Genomic DNA, 20050 nt, shown 5'->3' with positions numbered 1-20050 from the left:
GTTAACCCGTTTCCCCCTCGTATACACACAGAGTATTTATGACGCTACGCATTGCTTTGAGAGGAAGATCCATCCTATGTCCTCTGTCTTGCAACTGTTATCTTTGTTGCTCCTGAGTTTAAGCCCTTGTTATCCATGCCCGAACACTCTCCAAACCCCTTTGTCCTTACCAATATCCCACCCTGCTTTAAAGGTCCAGCTTAAACTCCAGTAATAAAATATTGCAAAGTGAGCTCTGTCTCCCCCGAACCTGCACAACCGCACAATGGTGGTTTTGCACCTTACCTGACATGCATGGTTTTCATGGCTTCCCTGACTCACAGAAGTCACTGTGAGGCAGGGAAGGCGGGATCCATCCCTATTAGGGTTAGTCAATAACGCCGAGCCTCGGAGGTCAGAGGAGGGTGTTGGCTGCCAAATCCTAGAGCTGGTGAGTAGGCGGAATGGTTCTGGAACCCTTTCCCGCAGTATCCCGAGCACGTTGCAGTATGGGCGCATCACTGCTCTTCCATGTGCGGGGGTGACCTTCCCTTCTGAATCCCCTAGAAGGCAACGATCATGTCTTTTACTTTGTGTCCCTAGAACTTCAGGGATGCTCAGAAGCAAGGAGGAAAGCACTGAATACTTGCTGGGTAAACTATCAACTATATCAACATTCATATCCAAACAACATCAGAATACATGCAGGTGCACTTGTATGTCCTCTTTCTACTGATGTGGGTTCCTTCCTCAAACAGTGTATTATTAATTTCTCAATCTGGAAGAGCAGTATTCAAGGCACTATCAAATTTAAACCTCACTTTTTCATATACCTTTGCAAAAACCTAGTTTATAACAAGGAGACCCCACATTTTTAAAAAAGCATTCCCCAAAATGAACTACCTTTTGGGGGTGACATTTTTTAAGTCTGTGATTTAGATGCATTTTTTTTACAAATTATGATAAAAATTAATTAATTACAACATTAATTGACAAGCCCTAGATATCTGGGCCTATAGTAAGTGTCTGAAGATTCTCACTTGGATTTTGAGGGGAAATGAGTTAGTTGTGACAAAGCATTTGGGAAGAATGTCTAAATACTCAAGTAAGGATTAAGAAGAATAAGCCAGGCACAGTGGCACATGCCTGTAGTCTCAGCTACTTGGCAGGTCAAGTCAGGAGGATTGCTTCCGCCCAGGAGTTCGAGCCCAGCCTGGGCAGCAGAGCAAGACCTTAACTCTATTAAAAAAAAAAAAAAATCAAGCACCAGCTTACACCAGCTACAAATAATTCATTTGTCTTTGCTACATGATGGCTTTTACTCTGTGCCCCAAGGAAGAAATGACACTTAATCTTTACTCCTGAGAGTTTTCCCCTCTTAATCCTACTTCTTAGTATGAAATTCTGGGCTGGGCGCAGTGGCTCACACCTGTAATCCCAGCACTTTGGGAGGCTGAGGCAGGCAGATCACCTGAGATCAGGAGTTTGAGACCAGCCTGACCAATATCTCTATTAAAAATACAAAATTAGCTGGGCATGGTGGTGCATGCCTGTAATCCCAGCTACTCGGGAGCCCGAGGCAGGAGAATCACTTGAACTCAGGAGATGGAGGTTGCAGAGAGCCAAGATTGTGCCACCGCACTCCAGCCTGGGTGACAGAGCAAGACTCTGTCTCAAAAAGATAAAAATTAAAAAAAAAAAATTAAAAAATAAAAAAGAAATTCTGGATTGCACTTTATTGAGACCAGAACAATATTTTTGCTCTGGCTAGCAGGAGGTACATTGATTTACAGCTCGAAAAAATTAATAAGGCTTTTTATACTCACGAGAGATCTGTAAGCTTCAAAATTCAGCCTCAGTCAGAGTGAAGTGGCCAGAAGACGCTGCAGAGAAAGGAAGCACTCGCCAACCAGAAGACAGCTGAGCTCAAGAGTGTCGAAAGAGGGGAGACATGGGAGTCACAACTTGTGACCTTCTGTTTATTGTCTTTTTTAAAAAAAAAAAAAAAAAAAAAGACGGATTCTTGCTCTGTTGCCCAGACTGGAGTGCAGTGGCGTGATCTTGGTTCACTGCAACCTCTGTCTCCCGGGTTAAAGTGATTCTCCTGCCTCAGCCTCCCAAGTAGCTGGGATTACAGGCATGTGCCACCACGCCTGGCTAATTTTTGTATTTTTAGTGGAGACAGGGTTTTACCATGTTGGACAGGTTGGTCTCAAACTCCTGACCTCAAGTGATCCGCCCGCCTCAGCCTCCCAAAATACTGGGATTACAGGCGCGAGCCACCACACCCCAGCCCCTTCTGTTTATTGTATTCTTAAACATTTTAGTTGTCCACACACAGTTTTCTGAGTTTAGAATAATATGTGCTTACTGTAGAAAAATTGGGACATACAGACAACTAAAATTAAGATGAGTATTTTCATAGAGGCAAGGCTTTCAAGAAGTGTGGATTTGGAAGCCCCTGTTCAATTTACCTGTAAGGTTACATCTCCCAGTGGGAACTTGACTTTGTAGTCATTCAGTTCACCTTGGGCTGCAACCCAACCCTAGTTGTCTGAACCTTGGTGTCACAAGAAACAACTTCATTTTAGCAATTCCCCTCAAATACACCAACTCCAAACACCTCAGGTAAACCAGAGGCTTAGGAGATTTCTGGTATTACATCAGACAACCAGAAAAAGACAAGCAGAGATTCTGGCCTTTTTTTTTTTTTTTGAACTAGCGTGAATATTTGGAAGTAAGAGCAAGCAGTGTGTTGGTATATATTATAGTAGACCTCCCTAGTGAGGCTTTACGAATAGCCACATTATGACTACAAAATGAGTTAGTAACAGTTGGGGAAACTGCTCTGGGAAGATATGAAAAAGTTATCAAGAAATCAAATTCATGGACTTGTTCTCAAAGTGTGCGGGACAGGGGGAGAGAAATGAGAACATTAAAATGAAAAATTAGCTGCAAGCAAAATCCCACAGATGCAAAGAGAAGGAGCGGGAGGTGGGGGAAAAAAATGACAAGCAGCCCCAAGGAAACCATGTGGCTGAGATGGGGGATGGGGTGGGGAGAAAACTTAAATCAGGATGGAGAAAATAAATTTTTTGTTACACTTTTATGGAAAGTTTGCATAAACAATAGTCAGCTGCCTTCAGATTTAAGATATGGTTAAAAGGAAACACATCGTGACCGTGGCCGTACATACTCCAACCACTTTGGGGAAGAGCCTCCCCCTTGCCTGCCGCGCCACAGAGCACTGGACCTCCGTCTCGTGTTTTCCCCACAAATGGACTGCCCGTTCCGTTCCACTGTGCAAGGTTTGGCTTCTCCTGAGCTGCCTGCTCCGTGGCTCTTCCCACCTCTTCTAACTTCCCCCCACTTGGTGCTGCACACACAGACTGAAGGGTGCTGTGGAGAAACACAGCGGCTCCGTCACAACCCAAGAGCAAAGGGCCAGGCTTCTGCAGCACAGGTGCTTGCAACAGGAAGGGCTGGAAGCCTCCCGCTCAGCTTCTCATCTTATAACAACTTCTCCACATTTCAAAAGCCAAAGCTCAGTTCCTGTTCCCGGTGTTCTTTGGTTTCGGTTTGTGTAGAGGTTTTTTGGTGATAAGGTAGATGCATGGAAGCAAAAAGGATGCAGTAGCTGGGAGCACATTCCCGAGAGGTTTCTTAGTGAGAAGGAGCCCTGACCACAGCACGCAGCGTTTTTGAAATCCTGCTTGAAGCCACCACACCCAGCCCATTTCTTGCTGAAGATTTCAAAGCTCATAAGGGCCACCTAGAAACAATGACAAGCAGAGGCTCCCCCAGCCAGGAAATCAAGGGAATAATATTAAAGTGGTATAAACTGTCTAGCTGAGGGCATGGTCTTGGGCAGGGTCTGTCTTTAAGGCAAAACATGAGAACACAGGATTGGAAATGATGAATGCTGTACTATAAGAGAGGAAAAGAAGCCATCTTCTCAGGGCATGGAAGTGGAGAAGGGCACTCAGAGAAGGCCTTGTGAAAGAGACAGCATTTGATCTGGACCTTGAAATATGGTAAAAATTTAGGTCAATATTCAGAGATTAGAAGTGGGGAGAAGGAAGTAGCGGTTCACCAGACATTAGTCTGTATTACTAAGTCAACATCGCTTTTTTCCAAGTTCTAACAGTGCAGCATAAGGAAGTACACATCTTAAATAAAATTGATAGTGCCCCTCCTGCCTCTGAACCTTACATTCTTCAGAACAATCCTTCTAGGACCAAATAAGCTCACTAACAAGTTTATAATCTTCACTGCACTGTCACAGGAAGCAAGCCACATACTAGAATAAGTTGAGAAACACTTTCATTTGTTTCCCTATTTCCATATTTATCAAATCAGTTTTAGAAAATGCAATGGATGACCTACTATCGTGTATACTGCAATTCAGCAGTCCAGTAAAGGGATGGCAGGTGATGAGAGCCGGGTTTCTCACTGTGGGAGTGGGAAGTTACAGAAGAGCAAGAAAAGAGGCTAGAATGATCCATGTCATAATGCATTAGAGTTGGAGACATCAGCATGACACTTAGCTTAATAGAAGTACAGGTGGTTACATTTAGCAATATCTATTGATACGTGTATGTGGACAGGTTTGCATACACACATATACCTCCTTGCTCTGTCAGCTGAGAAGACCTAGAAGTAATGTCTCCCCAGTAGTAATGCACAAAGCCAGCACCCAGACGGTGGTTTCTAATACCATTCTCCAATAAAAGACACGAGCGTTCTTTAGAGAAACGACTCATTCCAAGACTGGGACAGGAAATATACAAAATGAGCCTACAGCTTCTTATAGTGCCAGAGAGTTATGAAGGTGCTCAAAAACATGTGAACAAACCACAATGATAGGGGTACATCAAAGAGGTACAAGAGCCAACTTAAAGAGCTCTCAGTGCAAAAGCTGGAAAAGTTTGAGCAATAAAATAAAGTGGTAATAGACTTTCACTCAAAGGATAACATAAATATCTGAATCTATACTGCTAAGAATGATTGAATAAATAAATAAGTGGCACAGAAGAGACAAATCTTCTGTACAGAAGAATTACAACTTATTTATTTAGATACTCTGCCCTTAAGGAAGCAGAGCTTAACTCTCCACTCCTTAAGCTGCACATGGTGACTTTCTTCCAAAGGGAACAGTATGGAAAGAGAGGAAAAAAGAGTAACTTCACAGTGAAGAAACCTGACAACCACTACCTCCAGCCAGATGATCAAGGTTAACATCAGTGGTGGTAATAAGTCATAATGAATAGGATGGACTCTTGATATGATGAGAATGGAGCTTTATCTCCATGGTTCTCCTCTCCAAAACACATAACTCTGGCCTACTCATGACAAAAGTATAAGTCATACTCAAACTGGGGACATTGTACAAAATACCAGACACATACTCCTCAAAACTGTCAAGGACATCAAATATAAACAGAGTTGAAGAAATTGTCACAGACCAAGGAGGCAGGACAACTGATTGTAGTATGGTATCCTGGTTGGGCTCCTGGGACAAGAACAACAAGAAATGACAGTGGGGACAAACAGAAAATTTGAATAAAAGGTGAACTTTACTTAACAATAATGTAATAATATTGGTTCATTAATTGTAACTAAGGAACTGTATTAATGTGAAATGATAATAACAAGGGAAATTGGATATAGGGTATCCAAGAACTCTCTGTACTATCTTTGTAATAATTCCAGAAATCTAAAAATGTTATCAAAGGTTTATTTTTAAGATGCAGTGGAAGTGCTTTCCTCTCAAAAACTCTCTACAAAAATGCTAACTGCTGAAGTCTCGAGGCAAGTCTTTCTAAAGTGCTGGCCCTTCCACCAGTCGGCTAGAGCAAGAGTCAATTGTAAAAGATACCTTCTATTATGCTCGTTTGTCTGACTTCTTAGGGGCCATATGGAGCCCCAATCCACTTAATTAAGTCCCCTTCAAATTAAGAGATGAGACATGGAAGGGAGAGAAATGTAGAAATGACCATTTCTGTTTCCAAGCTCACTGCTGTATTCCAGACAATCTTAACATTTTCCCAGACTGAGTATTGATCCTTTGACATTCAACACAGATGTCCTCTCATGAACTGCCTTCAAATAACACATGAAGGAAAAAAGAGGGGCAAAAGTTGTCTTCTCCAATCCACTTAAGCGTTGTTAGTTATCTGTCTCACTTGTTTTATCAACAGTGACAAACAATGTGAAGCTGCACTGTGTCGATGGGCCTGCTGATCACTAAACCACTGAGCCGTTACTAACTTTAAAGGAGGTGTTTGGCCGGGTGCGGTGGCTCACGTCTGTAATCCCAGCATTTTGGAGGCCGAGGCAGGTGGATCACCTGAGGTCAGGAGTTCGAGACCAGCCTGGCCAACATGGTGAAATTCCAGCCCTATTAAAAATAATTAGCTGGGCATGGTGGCAGGTGCCTCTAATCCCAGCTCTCAATGAAAGCTTTTGAACCCGGAAGGCAGAAGTTGCAGTGAGCCAAGACTGTGCCATTGCACTTCAGCCTGGGCAACAGAACGAGACTCCGTCTCAAAAGAAAAAAAAAAGGAGGTGTCTTTCAGGGGAAAAAAACTTTTCCCACAAGAAATCATATATTGTATAGTAAAGAATGGCAGGCAATGGCTTGAAGTATAGATAGAAGAAGGTTACAAAATAATTTCCCAAGATAAGTTCTTAAAAGGGAGTCACATGGACATCAAAAAATATCCTTTTGCATGATATCTCCTTTTGTTTCATTGTCATTTTCAGACAATAAGAATACCGGCACCTTTGATCTAATGCAATATCCATCTATCCATCCATCCATCCATCCATCCATCCATCCATCCATCCATGCATATCTTCAAGTTACCATTTATCAGGCCACTGATGACTCAGCTGGTGGCAGATATCTACAGAAGTGTCAGAGAACCAAAGGCTCTTAGTGCAAAGGTGAGAGTGGAAATGAGATTGAGGGATGACAGTGGTCTGTGCACACAAGGAGGGAAAGACAATATAAATGTAAAATTTAAAATACTAGTAATCAATTGTGGTTATCAATAATGGAGAGCAAGAGTGAGTCCAAATATTAACAGCATAACAACGAACAAATGAAAAGCACTGCTATTAAGCAAAGTGAAGAGAAGTAAAATAAACTCAAGGTAATAGAAAATAAAAATAATGCATGGAACTTTACAATAAAGGGTGAGGAACAAGGGAAACGCAAAGGAAAGTGACCTGGGAGGAATTTATTTGATGGAATTTGGGAGCTGCAGTTAAGCAACCTATTCGGCCTCTCTTGAGCACAGGTGCCTCAGTTTTTCTTGAAATTCCTGTATGGAGCAATGTACTGTGCAAAGGTATTAATCACACACATGATTAACCATTTGCTTGACAGGAAAGGTCTGGAGCCACTGAGCGTGAAGATGGGCAGGGGGGTGTCCCTAAATCCAAGAATTCTCACAGTAGGGATAAGATTTTACAGTTAAATGAATTATTAAGGTCAGGTGAATAACTTCTTCTGATTACTCAGTGGTTCTCGATTTCATGGCCACCACCAGGGAAGGAGGCAAGTATTGAGTACTCTGCTTGAATTTTCTCTAAGGAAGGAGAGAAAAGCCACCACTCTAAATGCTAAAAGTAAGTTAAAACCATACCCTTTCCTTTGGAAAGACAACGTGTTTATGAACTGTGACCATTCTCTCCAAGGAATCAGAATCCTGCCTTCCCCCTTCTCCTTAGGTCCCCACGTTTCCTCAGTTCACTAGATCGTTCTGAAAGGAACACACAATTACCTTTCCTTGACCACAGCTGCTTTTGGTCCTAGAGTAAAACTCACAATATACTCCCAGTATTTCTGCTCTTCCTAACTTCATGCCTGAAAAAGGAAACGTCTGTATTGAGACAGTTTAAAATATATAGACAAACTTACGCAACAAAATACAACTTGTTCTTCAAAGCAGTTACCTTGGGGTCTCCAGACACTTATCCGTAGACACTGTCATCGTTCACAACAATTTTTGGAAGTCTACTTTGGATATTGCCTTTATAAGAAAATCAGGCTCGACTTTATGGCTCACTGTTTTTGACTGAGAATACCATTTCCTAGCTCCATCATTAACGGGGCAGCAAATCCCTTTGGTTTGAAAAAGCCCATTTTCTACGGGCAAAGATTTGCCACAGTGAGAGACTCAGAAGAATGAATGACAGCTGAAGGAGAATAAACATGGAGGATTCCGAACCTGTGCAAGTGACTCACTGGAACCTGTGAGCAGCCTCCTCGTGTTTACTGGGGAGAGGATCCCATCCACTTGGGAACAAAAGCTGAGACATGAGTGCTAATGAAAAAGAAACCCCAGACCTAATCACATCACTTTATAATTTCATATAGAAAATGTAGTTATAGGCATCTCTCTCACTCTGTTTTAAATTCAGTTACCTAAAAATGTGATTTTTTCCCCCAACTTTCATGGAAAAAGAATTTTGATCAGAAATTTTCATTTTTAGTTGTTTTAACTCAGAAGCTCTAATAATATTGAGTAATCACAATGTTATAAAATCCTATTAATTGAAGAGAGAAATCAATTAACCTCACCTAAAATATTTTCTCTCAAGTACCAAAAAAATCCACTTAAGACATATAACCAAATGTTATTTAATATCTTAAAAAGTAACACAATCCAAAATGGATATTTCACACAACACTACATAAACAACATGAACACAGTATCACCATAGGGAGGGACTTTCAAATATAGACTTACAAAAATCCCTGTCCTTTTTTTTCTTTTAAGTTATTATACTAAGCATGACAAGTAATCATCATTTACAGTATGGTACACTGACACGATAAAAACCATGTTACAAATGTGCTGTTATAAATCAGTAACATTAGGGAAGACATTTCATGAACTGTAATTATTTCATATGAAATACTATACAATATAAACAGAACATCCATCTTGGATGACCTTTACAGCAACCAGAGACCAAGTAATTTAAAATTTTTTTTCAGTGCAAACACATTTTATTCAAGGCAGTCTTGGCTGCAAAACTCCTTTCTAACATACAGTAAATCCCACTTGCACGTCTTAATTCATTTACCCTAATGCAATAGTCACATTCAGTCACTCAGAGAAAGATACCTGCAGAATTATGATCCCTTTAAACTTGACGTTTAAATTTAATTCTCTTCTAGAACGTAGTATCTGTGTCAACTGCTCTAAGGACTTTCATTTGTAGCTGTCAATACTTGCATGAAGGTGACCCTAGGGCAGCTCTATTCCTAACCCAGCAAGTGTGCACGATACTGCACAGTGTTCTGCCCTTCCAATGTGGAAACCGTGGCGGTGTGTCAGTATCTAGGTGGGAGAATGGAAAGGAGGGCCTCGGAGGAAAGGAAGTGGAGGAGCTGCTGCATGTGCACTTCATGATTAGTTTCCCGGAACTGCAGAGGACAGATATTGGAGGAGATCTCAGGTCTCACATTTGGTACCTCTTCTTGGTGGGAGCAAGGGAACAGGTTTACTAAGACCAGCCTTGGGACAGGGAGGCAGACAACTGTACACGGACCAGCCAAGCTTCTAACCTTACATTTCCAACCTTCCAGAATCATCGCTGCCTGACTTGAAACACCCCATTCCCTCCTTGGCATGATGTGTGTGTGTGTGTCCACATTTGAAGCCAACAATTAATGATTACAGCCCTATAACTGATCATGTACAATCATAAGAAAGTTTAGTTCCCCCTTGAGTCTTGTAGAATCCTGAATCTTGTGAATCATCAACTGTAAGTCATAGAACTGTAAAATCACAGGACTGTGTGTTAGGGGAGCCATCTCTGGGAATCTCCTTGTGGGCTGCTGCTGCAAAAGATGCAGAGTATTAACTCAATAGGAAGGTGCCAATGTCTGTTTGAAACACACAAGGAAACGTAATAATGAATGTTTTCATATATGTAATTTATGAAACATCTCCTGAATAAAAATCTGTGGGAAAATATTAGATGTATCCTTAATACCATAAGACCTTCTGGGAGAGGAATGGGGTGACAGTTGATTCTATCTCACTTGGCAAAGCTCAGACCGATAGTAATCTTTTTCCTGCCCGCATTTTACTAACGCAAAGCAAAACAGTATTTTCCATGCCTTTTGCATTCATGTTTCCTGTGTTCTAGCTCCCCCAAGCCCTAAACATGTGCAGAAAAGTCACTCACTACCGGAAGAGCCCTGGATGACATTGACAATGGGCAGGATGGTCCTGGGGGAGATGGGGGATAGAAGAGATTGCTCCTGCTTGGGCCCACTGAGGTCTGGCAGCACGTGGCTAGTTGGTTCTGTGACTGGCCTGTGGTGATGGAGGAGATCCCCATCAAAGATCATCTATCTCCTAATTCGAGAAAACACTTAGAACTGGATCAGCTCCCTCAGAAATCCAGCTCCTCCAAAGTAGGGCTCGATATATTGTACTGATTTTCTAGGGTGCCAAGCAGCACTGTGAAGAGTACTTGATAAAGTTTTTAATTAAAATTTCTGTTTCAGCACCTTCCACTGCCAGGAGCGGTCATGTTCCTGAAAGCTGGTGATTTAGCACGGGAACGATAGCAACCCAATATGAAACTGTAAACAAGGGTGTGTCCAGATCTGCTTCTGACTGCAGTGGCGTTTGGGTGGATCTGTCAATCACCCGCTTTCTCCACTGATACCAGTAAGGTGTGCTGAGGTGTAAAATTCCAAACACCCTGAACTTTTTTTTTTTTTGAATGAAAATGGACAAAAGTGTCAAGATGTATTTGTTTTCTTTGACTTTATTAGCACACATCAGAAAAATAGCATTGTATTTTGTGATTTCTCATGATGCTCTATCAAACAGATAGAAAACAGATCATCGATAGCTGCCACTGTGTTCCTGGAGAATCTTAAGTCACTCCTTTTGTTAATTCATTGTAAGTATGGGTATTACAAAGATGACCTGTCTTGTGAATTGTTTGTAAATCTGAATGCTTTGGAAGCACTTTGAGATCCCAAAGTGAATCGTGCAAAGTCATTATCGGTTGTTGTTGGTTTTTAAATGAAGCTCCAAATACTGCCCATGTTATAAATGGCAAGACTTTCAAAAAATGATCACTATTGTATTATGAGCAATATGCTTGTAATTTAAGTTAAAAACTTTATTTTCAAGTACACTTGGTGGTGATAAGTGGTTTATCCTGGGTAGAGTTTTGCAAAGCTGCGCCAACCTAAAAAAGGAACAATGCTTCTGCTTCCACTGAACAGGTTTCTTCTCCCCACGGTGACTGCAATGTCATTTAAATTTACATTTTAGATGCTGGTTGGGCTATGAAAAAGAGGGACCTGGGAACAGCTGGTGTTCAGATCATTGTTACTCCAGATTAACTGTGAATTGATGCTTCCTGAACCTGACCTTCACAACATCAGAGAAGAAGTAATTTGTTATTTTTATCCAGCTAGTCTCCATTCACCTCTTCTACTTGTTTTCTCTATTTGATGGCACCCCCCCTTTCATATGTTCATTATGGTCCCCTGAGATGTGCAAAATATATATAATGGAATACAAATTATTTAACAGAAGTTGTGGAATTCACAGCACAGCTCTTTTAATTAAAGTGGAGTTTGGGCTCGACATGGTAGCATGCGAGTGAAGGCAGAGCCCGAAGTGCGTCAAGCTTGGCAGTCCACATTGCTTGTGTGTCTTCTGTTACTGAAAACTTAGACTTCCAATCAGATTTCCAAAGGAGTAAATAGCTCTTTCAATTACGTTCACCCATTGGCTCTTCGCCAGAGAACTTTTAACAGGAATGGGTGGAGGGCGGGGGTGGGCACAAGAATTTTTAAACTTCTGTTCATTCCTAACAAAATCGAGTGCGCTTTCGTGGGGAAGAGAGGAGAAGACAGGATTACATCTGAAAGCCAAACAGCGGCGTAAGAGAAAGCCATGGCGATGGAAAGTCATGAGTCCACAGAGGCAATCACTGACACACACAGCACGCCATGCCCTAATGCTGAAGGAAGTGTTCAACTTTGCTCTTCTGAACGATACACTCTTTAACACACGGCTGCCATTTCATCAAATTTATGGAGGTAGTTATATGTAAAAATAAAAATTACCATAAAGTAATATGTTGTATCATAATAATACATAAGTGTGCAAAATGCCGACAGATGTGTTGACCCTTTCACAGAGATTCAACCAGATTCAGTTTTGTAAACCTTTCAGCTGCTAAACCCTAAGACTGGATAAGCAGTCGTGTAACACAAAGCTATGATTTTACAGGAGGCAAGGGGTACTGGCAACGCCTGGCGAGGCCCCCACTGTTCCGGGACCGAGAGCCTCACCGTGACCTCGAATGACATTTGCAATGTGCTGCCGGCTGCCACTCCTCCCCCATTCAAGAATCTCGATCAGATTCAGGCAGGAATATTTTTATATGCAACATCTGCTTACATGGTATCACCTTTAAAGTCCATCATTTCTACACTAATGGCTGCTGGTCTAAGGGAGTTTTTAAAAAATTATGTACCCCATAGCATCAGGCAAATAGTGTACATATTTATTTGAATAATGTCTTCTGTAAACCTATATCTTGTGAAATATCAATAAATTCCTATTTTAAAGCTTCTCTTAAAGGTAATGCTTTCCTTTCCTGTTCACACAGTATTCGATTATTTCAATGGCTACTTTCAGAGGATCAGCTAGAGGCTGATGTGTTGTTTCAATGGTTATATTATTTACGAACTGAGAGTAGAAGAAAAATTTGAGAGCAGGTTTTTGGAAAAAATGAATTTAGACAAATATTTAGTAACTGTATGATATATAACTCCCCAAGGGAACCGACTATGTAGTCTATTAGATACATGATCATTCCTTCTGGACATATTTAAGCAATGAGACAAACAATGCGTTGAGGCATGCCTTGGAGGAAATAAGGCATGAGACTGAAAGCCAACTGGCTTAAGCATTTCAATGGTATGGGAGTTTACTAAGAAACGTGCTGAAGTTTCACTATAATAAGCAGAAAAAAGGAATTTACACCAAACTCAAGGAGTTCAGTTTGACCCAATGCAACTTCCAAATAACTGAAAAACTATGAGGGAGCATTTAAAGGTTTCAAGAATGAGTCCAACTGTGTATAGGACTGGATTCTTTAAACAGATTGCTAGTGATTAAACCTCATACAAAAACAGATGCGTCTCACAAATCATATGCCAATTACTGAAATTGGAGGTGAAAATATTCTAGATTTATTTTGGGATATATATATTTTATGGTGTATGGCTCCCAACAGCACATGCCACTGAACTAAATAAAACTTTATGTCAGAACACTTACTTGTGTCATATGTAACCCTTTTGCAAATAATATTCCATTACTACAGATCTGTCCCACTGTTCTCAGAAAATAAAACATGGGAACGTTGGAATGTCTCTTTGCTATAAGATGAAATTATTGGTCATCCCTTTGCTGCTGGGTCTTCTTTGTTTTCAACATGACATTGTAAACCAAAGCAAAATGTTAACAAACCATTTGGAAATAAGTTGGGCTAATTAACTACACATCCAGCTAAAAACGCCTCCTGAAATTGGTTACAAAGTATCTGTAAACATTACTCTGGCATAGTTCATGTATGCATAATTGTTATTCTGATAAATTTTAGGGGAGTACAAATTAGGATTATACCGCACTAGCAGAATGAGCACATTCTGTTGTTTATTACATGGGCACATGTATATTTCTAATCAAAAATTATTTTAAAAGTTTTCTCTATAGATATCTTCCCAGGAATAAAAGGCCTGAAGTTCAACTCTCCCTAAATTTGCTCTTTCCTATAACCACTAAAAATTATCTCCCACAGCCTAATTTAGGCATTCTATTTAAAACTACATAAAATAGATTTATGTCCTTCCATTAGAAAGAATAACATCCTCAGGCCCTACTCTTCATTTGTATCACAAAGAACATTTTGCTTTTAAACAAACTAATTATTGTATCTATTAGAGTAAGATAGGGTCATCCTAAGTATCACAAGGAGGAAATTCTCTTCCTTCAATATTTGAGTAACACCTTTTACAAGTCCACATCACCTTTTCAATCACCTAATGCTGTGCCCCAGCCAGACTGGAAATTCCTTTCCTTTGTCCACTTCAGATTCAAAGGCCTATATTCCTGTTTGTGATCACGGAAGGTTAAAAAAAATCAGACAAGCATCTGTGACACTTGAAAACAAAACCCTGAAAACATTCACTCCCAGCGATCTCCATTGCGACCCCTTCTCACACACTTCCATGGGCTCCTGCAAAATAGTGTCACGAAAACTCACAGTGAAAAATGACTGGTGCATAAACAATTCACACACAAAGGGCCGGGGTCCCTTCTAGTTAGTTTGGCATCTATTTCCCTCAAGGTGGACCCTTGCATTTGACATTTCGTGGTAGCTTAGTTTTGTTTTTGTTTTTTTTTTTAATTTGTTTTGTTTTGTTTTGTGTTTTTTTTTTTTTTTTTTGGAAGTGTCAAGGATCAGTTCTGTGGCACCGTTTAACCACAGACTGGGAGCAACACGCATCTGTGGCATTTTAAAATGGAATTGGCAACTGCATGACATTGAAAATGCGTATTACACTTACAGTGTCTAGACTTTCCTATGTGTGCTCAGATACAATTAGTGAAGCAAAAGTATACATATCACCCCTACTGTTATTCAGTTGCTACAGAGCCATAAATGTGAAAAGCAATACTCTGAAATAAAGATTTTTTGTTTTTTTGCCCTAGCCCTACTTAGCAGCACAGTTTAAGTAAACACAAAAACTGTGGTTGAGATGCTTGTCTTTCCAAAGATGTAAACATCAGTCCCAGTGTCGTAAACTTTGCTGTATCGAATGAGACAGAAGATCTGAGGCAGAAGGACAATCACACGCTAGTAACAGAAGCTTGCAAGCAGTTGGAAGGTTTCTGTAGCTTCTCAGCTTCATTTGTCGGGGGCTCCGCGCTCGCTCGGAAGTTGAAGGCTGGACCAGCTCCACCATGGGCCGGGCTCAAAGCGGGGTTCTGACGACGGTTACTTTCAACAATGCTTGATGTGTTGGAAGCCAGGCTCTCCCGAGTACTAAAAGAGCAAAAAGGGTTTGTTTTGTTTTGTTTGGAACATAAATAATTATAAATTGAGCCCCAGAGGAAGAGCAAATGATGTCGTTAATGGATTTCCTCTGCTGGTTCATAATGTCATATCAATATACATCTCGACTGATTATTCACATCTGCCTCTCCACCACTGGCTCCAGAAGCTTCCACAGACATGTAATAATCAGCAGCACACTCAGTGAATAAAGGGTTTTTAAACAGCTAAATGCACTTTGAAATGTCTTCTCCTTTTTTTCACACTCAACGAAACGACTTCAAAATTTGAGGTGATAGCTAGCTATCACAGTGGTTTTTAAAACAGATACTCATAAATACACCTAAGTCATGATTTCATTTCAGGCTGGAAATTCACTGGCATAGCCGCTCCTGAACACACTCGATAATTTCATCCTAATGATTCCATTTTCATTCTGGATTAGCAGATTTTGACTGTGGGGGACTTGAGCATGCCCTTTTTTGGGGGACCCTGAGCATTTGCCGCAAAGATGGGAATAAAATTCACTTTAAACGTTTTATTCCACTGTTTCAAAATTTAACACTTTAGTTAAAATACATTATATTTTCGATAAAGGAACTTAGATTTTTTTTTCCCATTCATTTGTTAAGTTTCCACTCATTTCTGCCCCACTTCGGCAGGATTGTTTTTGTTTGGATTTTTTGTTTTTGTTTTTGTTTTGTTTTGTTTTGTTTTTGGAGTCAAGGTCTTGCTCTGTCCCCCAGGCTGGAGTGCAGTGGTGTGATCTCAGCTCACTGCAACCTCTGCCTCCCAGGCTGAAGCAATCCTCCTACCTCAGTCTCCCGAGTAGCTGGGACCACAGACATGTGCCACCACACCCGGCTAATTTTCGTGTTTTTAGTAGAGACTGGGTTTCCCCATGCTGCCCAGGCTGGTCTCGAACTCCTGAGCGCAAGCAATCCGCCCGCCTTGGCCTCCCAAAATGCTGGGATTATACGTGAAGTATTTTCTTTTTAAAATAATTCGTATAGAATACAGGTGATTTTAAAGCTGTATTATTTTGCTCTCTCTTTTACTTTTTCTAAGTTAGAAACACTTGAATCTATTTCATTGCTTTAAGATATTTAGAACATTTCAGATTTCAAATGTATAGGGCAATGGCAGAAATAAGATGACTGGGCCAGATTGAGAGGAACTGAGTAGCTTTCCTGTGCCAGGGCCTCAATGTGGCTACAAGAAATGTATCAGCTACAGAGATTGAGGAAGCCAGAAGCATTCTCAAAACATCCACTGCATGAGGCAGAGTCAACATTTAGGAAATAGTCTCTGAGAGTTGCTCCCCACAACTGACTTAAGCCTGCTAGAGCTAGTTAACAAGTCAAACTACTACAGCGAACACATCCTCTCCTCTCTTTCATTCCCATCCTAGGCTGATAGCAACTTTGAATCCTGTACTCTGATAGCCCTTTCCAACAGGTTATTTAAGCCTAACTCCTTGTGGCTTTGAGTTTGCTTCTCACCAAGAAGCCAAGAGTTAATTGTTTAAAAGGCAGTTTGTTCACTGACAACCAAAAAAAAAACAAACAAACCCTCGGACTTTCTTGAATGTCAAGGGTACCTCCAGAAAGGTAATCCATTTATAGGGAGAAGTCAAGTTTTTCATTATGCTTATGGTAAATCTGAGCATACCTAAAGGACACTCCAAAATGTCATCACTAAAAGGGAAAGTGCGAGACTTGCCTACATGACGTCTCCCCCAGAAAAACTCACCAGTGGCTTTGCCAGAGCTACCACTGAGGCATGGAGCAGGTGGAGGAAGGAGGAGGTTCAGGAAAGATGCAAAACCCCAAAGATTTCAAGACATATTCCTTTGGTTTTGTTCTTAATCACTAAAGTAACTTTTTACAGTATCTGACTTCCTCATCTCTAAAATATAGAGAGTTATGATGGGATGTACCTACTCCTAGGGTGACTGTGAAGAAGAAGTAAGCATCAAGGAAGAATCTGTACACTAATAAGGTAGAAAATGTGGATTATTTCATTATATACCTAGCATATAATGAAATAAATAGTGACTGTGGGTTCGCTTCAGAATCCATGTATTACGAATGACGTATTTTCTATGGGAAAATACATTTTAAGGTCCAAAGGATTCACTCTTAAACCAGCTTTCAAGGGGTGGGCTCAACATTTATTAAGTGCCTGCTGTATACCAGGCACCGTAAACACATATTGCAATACATGATCTGAGCTGGGGTCTGTCTCTACTGTAAGATCCCTTCGCCCACCTTCAATCACAGCCAACATATTAATAGTGGTAAATATGTAATATATGTAATAGTGGTAAATTGTGGTAAAGAATGTATTTCATTATTGTTGCAATAATGATTACAGTCTGTGACATTCATGCTGCGGGCTCCGGGTGTTTTGATGAAAAAGTTAAAGGAGATGGAATGTTAGCAGTAAAAATATTCCTCAAATTTAAAAGTTGGTTTTTTGTTTTTTAAAGAGAGCTAATGGAGTACAACCTGAAAAACAGGATTTCAGGATTTTATAGGCAGGAGAAATGGACCAAGCGGTTCTGTTGCTCATCCTTCTGTGCGCATGTCTTCCCCTGGCCCCAGGCGTCTACAGCACACGTTCTTGCAATACATTAAGCAGATATACCCCTGGCAGCCTTTGGTCTCTGATTTTCATATTGTGTTTATCAACCAGCTTTAGGCCTCATATTTGAAATCACAGGCTTCTCACGTCAAGACTTTTCATTTTCAATATTAGATCTCATAGCATAGTTCAAGTTTCTACCCTTTTTCCTTCTACATACCCTTTAATTTCCAACAAAAGGGACTGAAGAATTTTGGAAATGTGGCTGGACATGACTTCTAAGCCAGCACTGAAACCCTGGAGTGTGGAGAAAAATCACTTTTTGGGGTCTTTTTCTGGTTTTTTTTTTTTTTTTTTTTGGTTGGGGCTTAGCTGCTCGGTGAATTATTTACTGAAAGATTTTAATAAATGGCCTGCTTAAGATTTTCATGTCAGGGCTGGGCATGGTGGCTCATGCCTATAATTCTAGCACTTTGGGAGGCCAAGGCAGAAGGATCTACAAAATTTTTTTAAAAAATTACCAGGCGTGGTGTCACACACCTGTAGTCCCAGCTACTCAGAAGGCTGAAGTGGGAGGATCGCTTGAGCCCAGGAGTTCCAGGCGGCAGTGAGCTACAATCACCACTGCACTCCAGCCTGGGCAACAGAGTGAGACTCTGTCTCTAAAAAAAATTTAAAACGATTCCCATGTCTCGCAGCAATGGTAATGTATGCGCATGATAATGCTATCTGGCTAAAATACTCCCCAGACTGCAGAGCAAAGTTTCTAGAAGTCAAATACTTTCCTTTGCAGAACATTACTCCTGGATCAGCGAGACAACTCAGTGACTTTATTAAGGTGTGTAGAAAATAGTTTGTCACCTAGCTTCTAATCGAAGGGTAGTAAATATGAAAGGGGTAAAATTAGCAATTGTTCTGTAGATTCTCTAACTGTATAACATGTATAGGTGATACATGTTTTCATGTAGAGAAAATTCTACTTAATATTAGTGGGGAGACATGCGGCTATTGTGTGAAGGTTGTCTCTTTAGAACAGTCTTTACCTTCTGCCATGACAAAGCATTTAACTTTAAGCACATAATGAAACAACTGAAAATCAACTTACTTCAAGAAATAATCCCAGTCATAAATTCTATATTCTGCACCCCAAGTTTAGAGATAGTAAAATATATTCTGTAGAGATACTGGTTCAACCATTTCATGAATATCTCTGTTTACCTTCAAACAAACAAAAAACTTTCAATATTATGCAGTGGAAGGTTTTCTAGTTAGAACCCATTAAATTACTCCCAATGTCTCCTTAGCAACTATCTCCTTAGTACGGCAGCTTCCTGTCTGTGGAAGCCCAGGGGCCCAGAGGGAAAGGAGAAAGGTTTAAAACGAGCATGTGAAAAGCAGGTAGGAGGCAGAAGCTACATAATGAGAAACAGTAGAACAGAAAGACACAGGCAAATACACCACACCTACCACCAAAAATTGTTCTCAACTTCTACCACGGATTACAGACCTTCTGTTTTGCTAATCTGGTATCCACTACGGGGAACTCAAGAGGAAAAAAGAGTAGAACAGGAAAATGAAGAAAAAAAGGATAGTTAAAATAAATCGGAAAATAATATCTGATTTGAGATAAAAAATTATTTAGCAAAAATGATTTCTTAGAAAAGCCACTTAGTAGACTAGTGGTTTTCAGGCTGAGGCCCATGGCTCCCTGAGGTCTCAGAGGCTCCTCGAGGGATGGGGAGAGGGACTGGGGCCCACAGTCTCCACTGTCACCACGGCCATCTCTCAGCTCTGTGCAGACATTTAGACTTCCACACACGTGTTAACTTGGAAGAAAGGCTCCAAGACCAAAATAATAATGATGATAATAATAATAATAATAATGAACCAGCCCTTTAATAAATCACAAAGGCCTAATATGGGACAAAGCAATTAATGATTCCCAGTTCCAGCTGTGTGATGCTCACTTCCAAAATTATCCAGGGATATAGTGAAAAGATCACAACGGAATTAATTTTAATTCTTAATAATTAAAATAAATATATGAAGTACATAATCCTATCTGAATCCATGTTAAAATTATAAGTATTGTAAAATCTTGGGAATCATAGCTGATGAGAAATGTCAATCTCTCAGTAGTATTTCTGCATCTCAGAGTCACCAATCTGGAGTAGAAGTTAGAAAGAGAATTAGGTCCCATGTTGCTCTTTGAGGAGAAGAAAGAGTTAAGAAGAAAAAAGGAAGTTGCACAGACTCTTGTTTGCTTTCTGAATCCCTGAACAACTCTAGAGCTTTGGCCATGACCACTGGGCACCACTAACTCTCGACTGTCAACCCTTTGCTGAACTAACACCTATTAACA

General features: G+C 40.5%; 1 protein-coding gene across 4 annotated transcripts in view; it reads right to left on the bottom strand.

Annotated features, from left to right (window-relative positions):
* Positions 1 to 8613: 8613 nt before the first annotated feature.
* STOX2 (storkhead box 2) overlaps positions 8614 to 20050 on the bottom strand; it is a 224385-nt gene continuing 212948 nt past the window's right edge. For all 4 annotated transcript variants that reach the window (XM_034959471.3, XM_003823457.5, XM_034959475.3 and 1 more), the window contains one exon: positions 8614 to 15093. In XM_034959471.3, coding sequence (XP_034815362.1) covers positions 14898 to 15093 — 196 coding nt within the window. In that variant the 3' untranslated portion in view covers positions 8614 to 14897. The remainder of the gene's footprint in view (positions 15094 to 20050) is intronic.

This window comes from Pan paniscus, chromosome 3, assembly GCF_029289425.2.
Source record: "Pan paniscus chromosome 3, NHGRI_mPanPan1-v2.0_pri, whole genome shotgun sequence".
Lineage (NCBI taxonomy): Eukaryota > Metazoa > Chordata > Mammalia > Primates > Hominidae > Pan > Pan paniscus.
The sequence above is the reverse complement of the archived record's forward strand: the minus strand, read 5'-3'. Positions and strand labels throughout refer to the sequence as shown.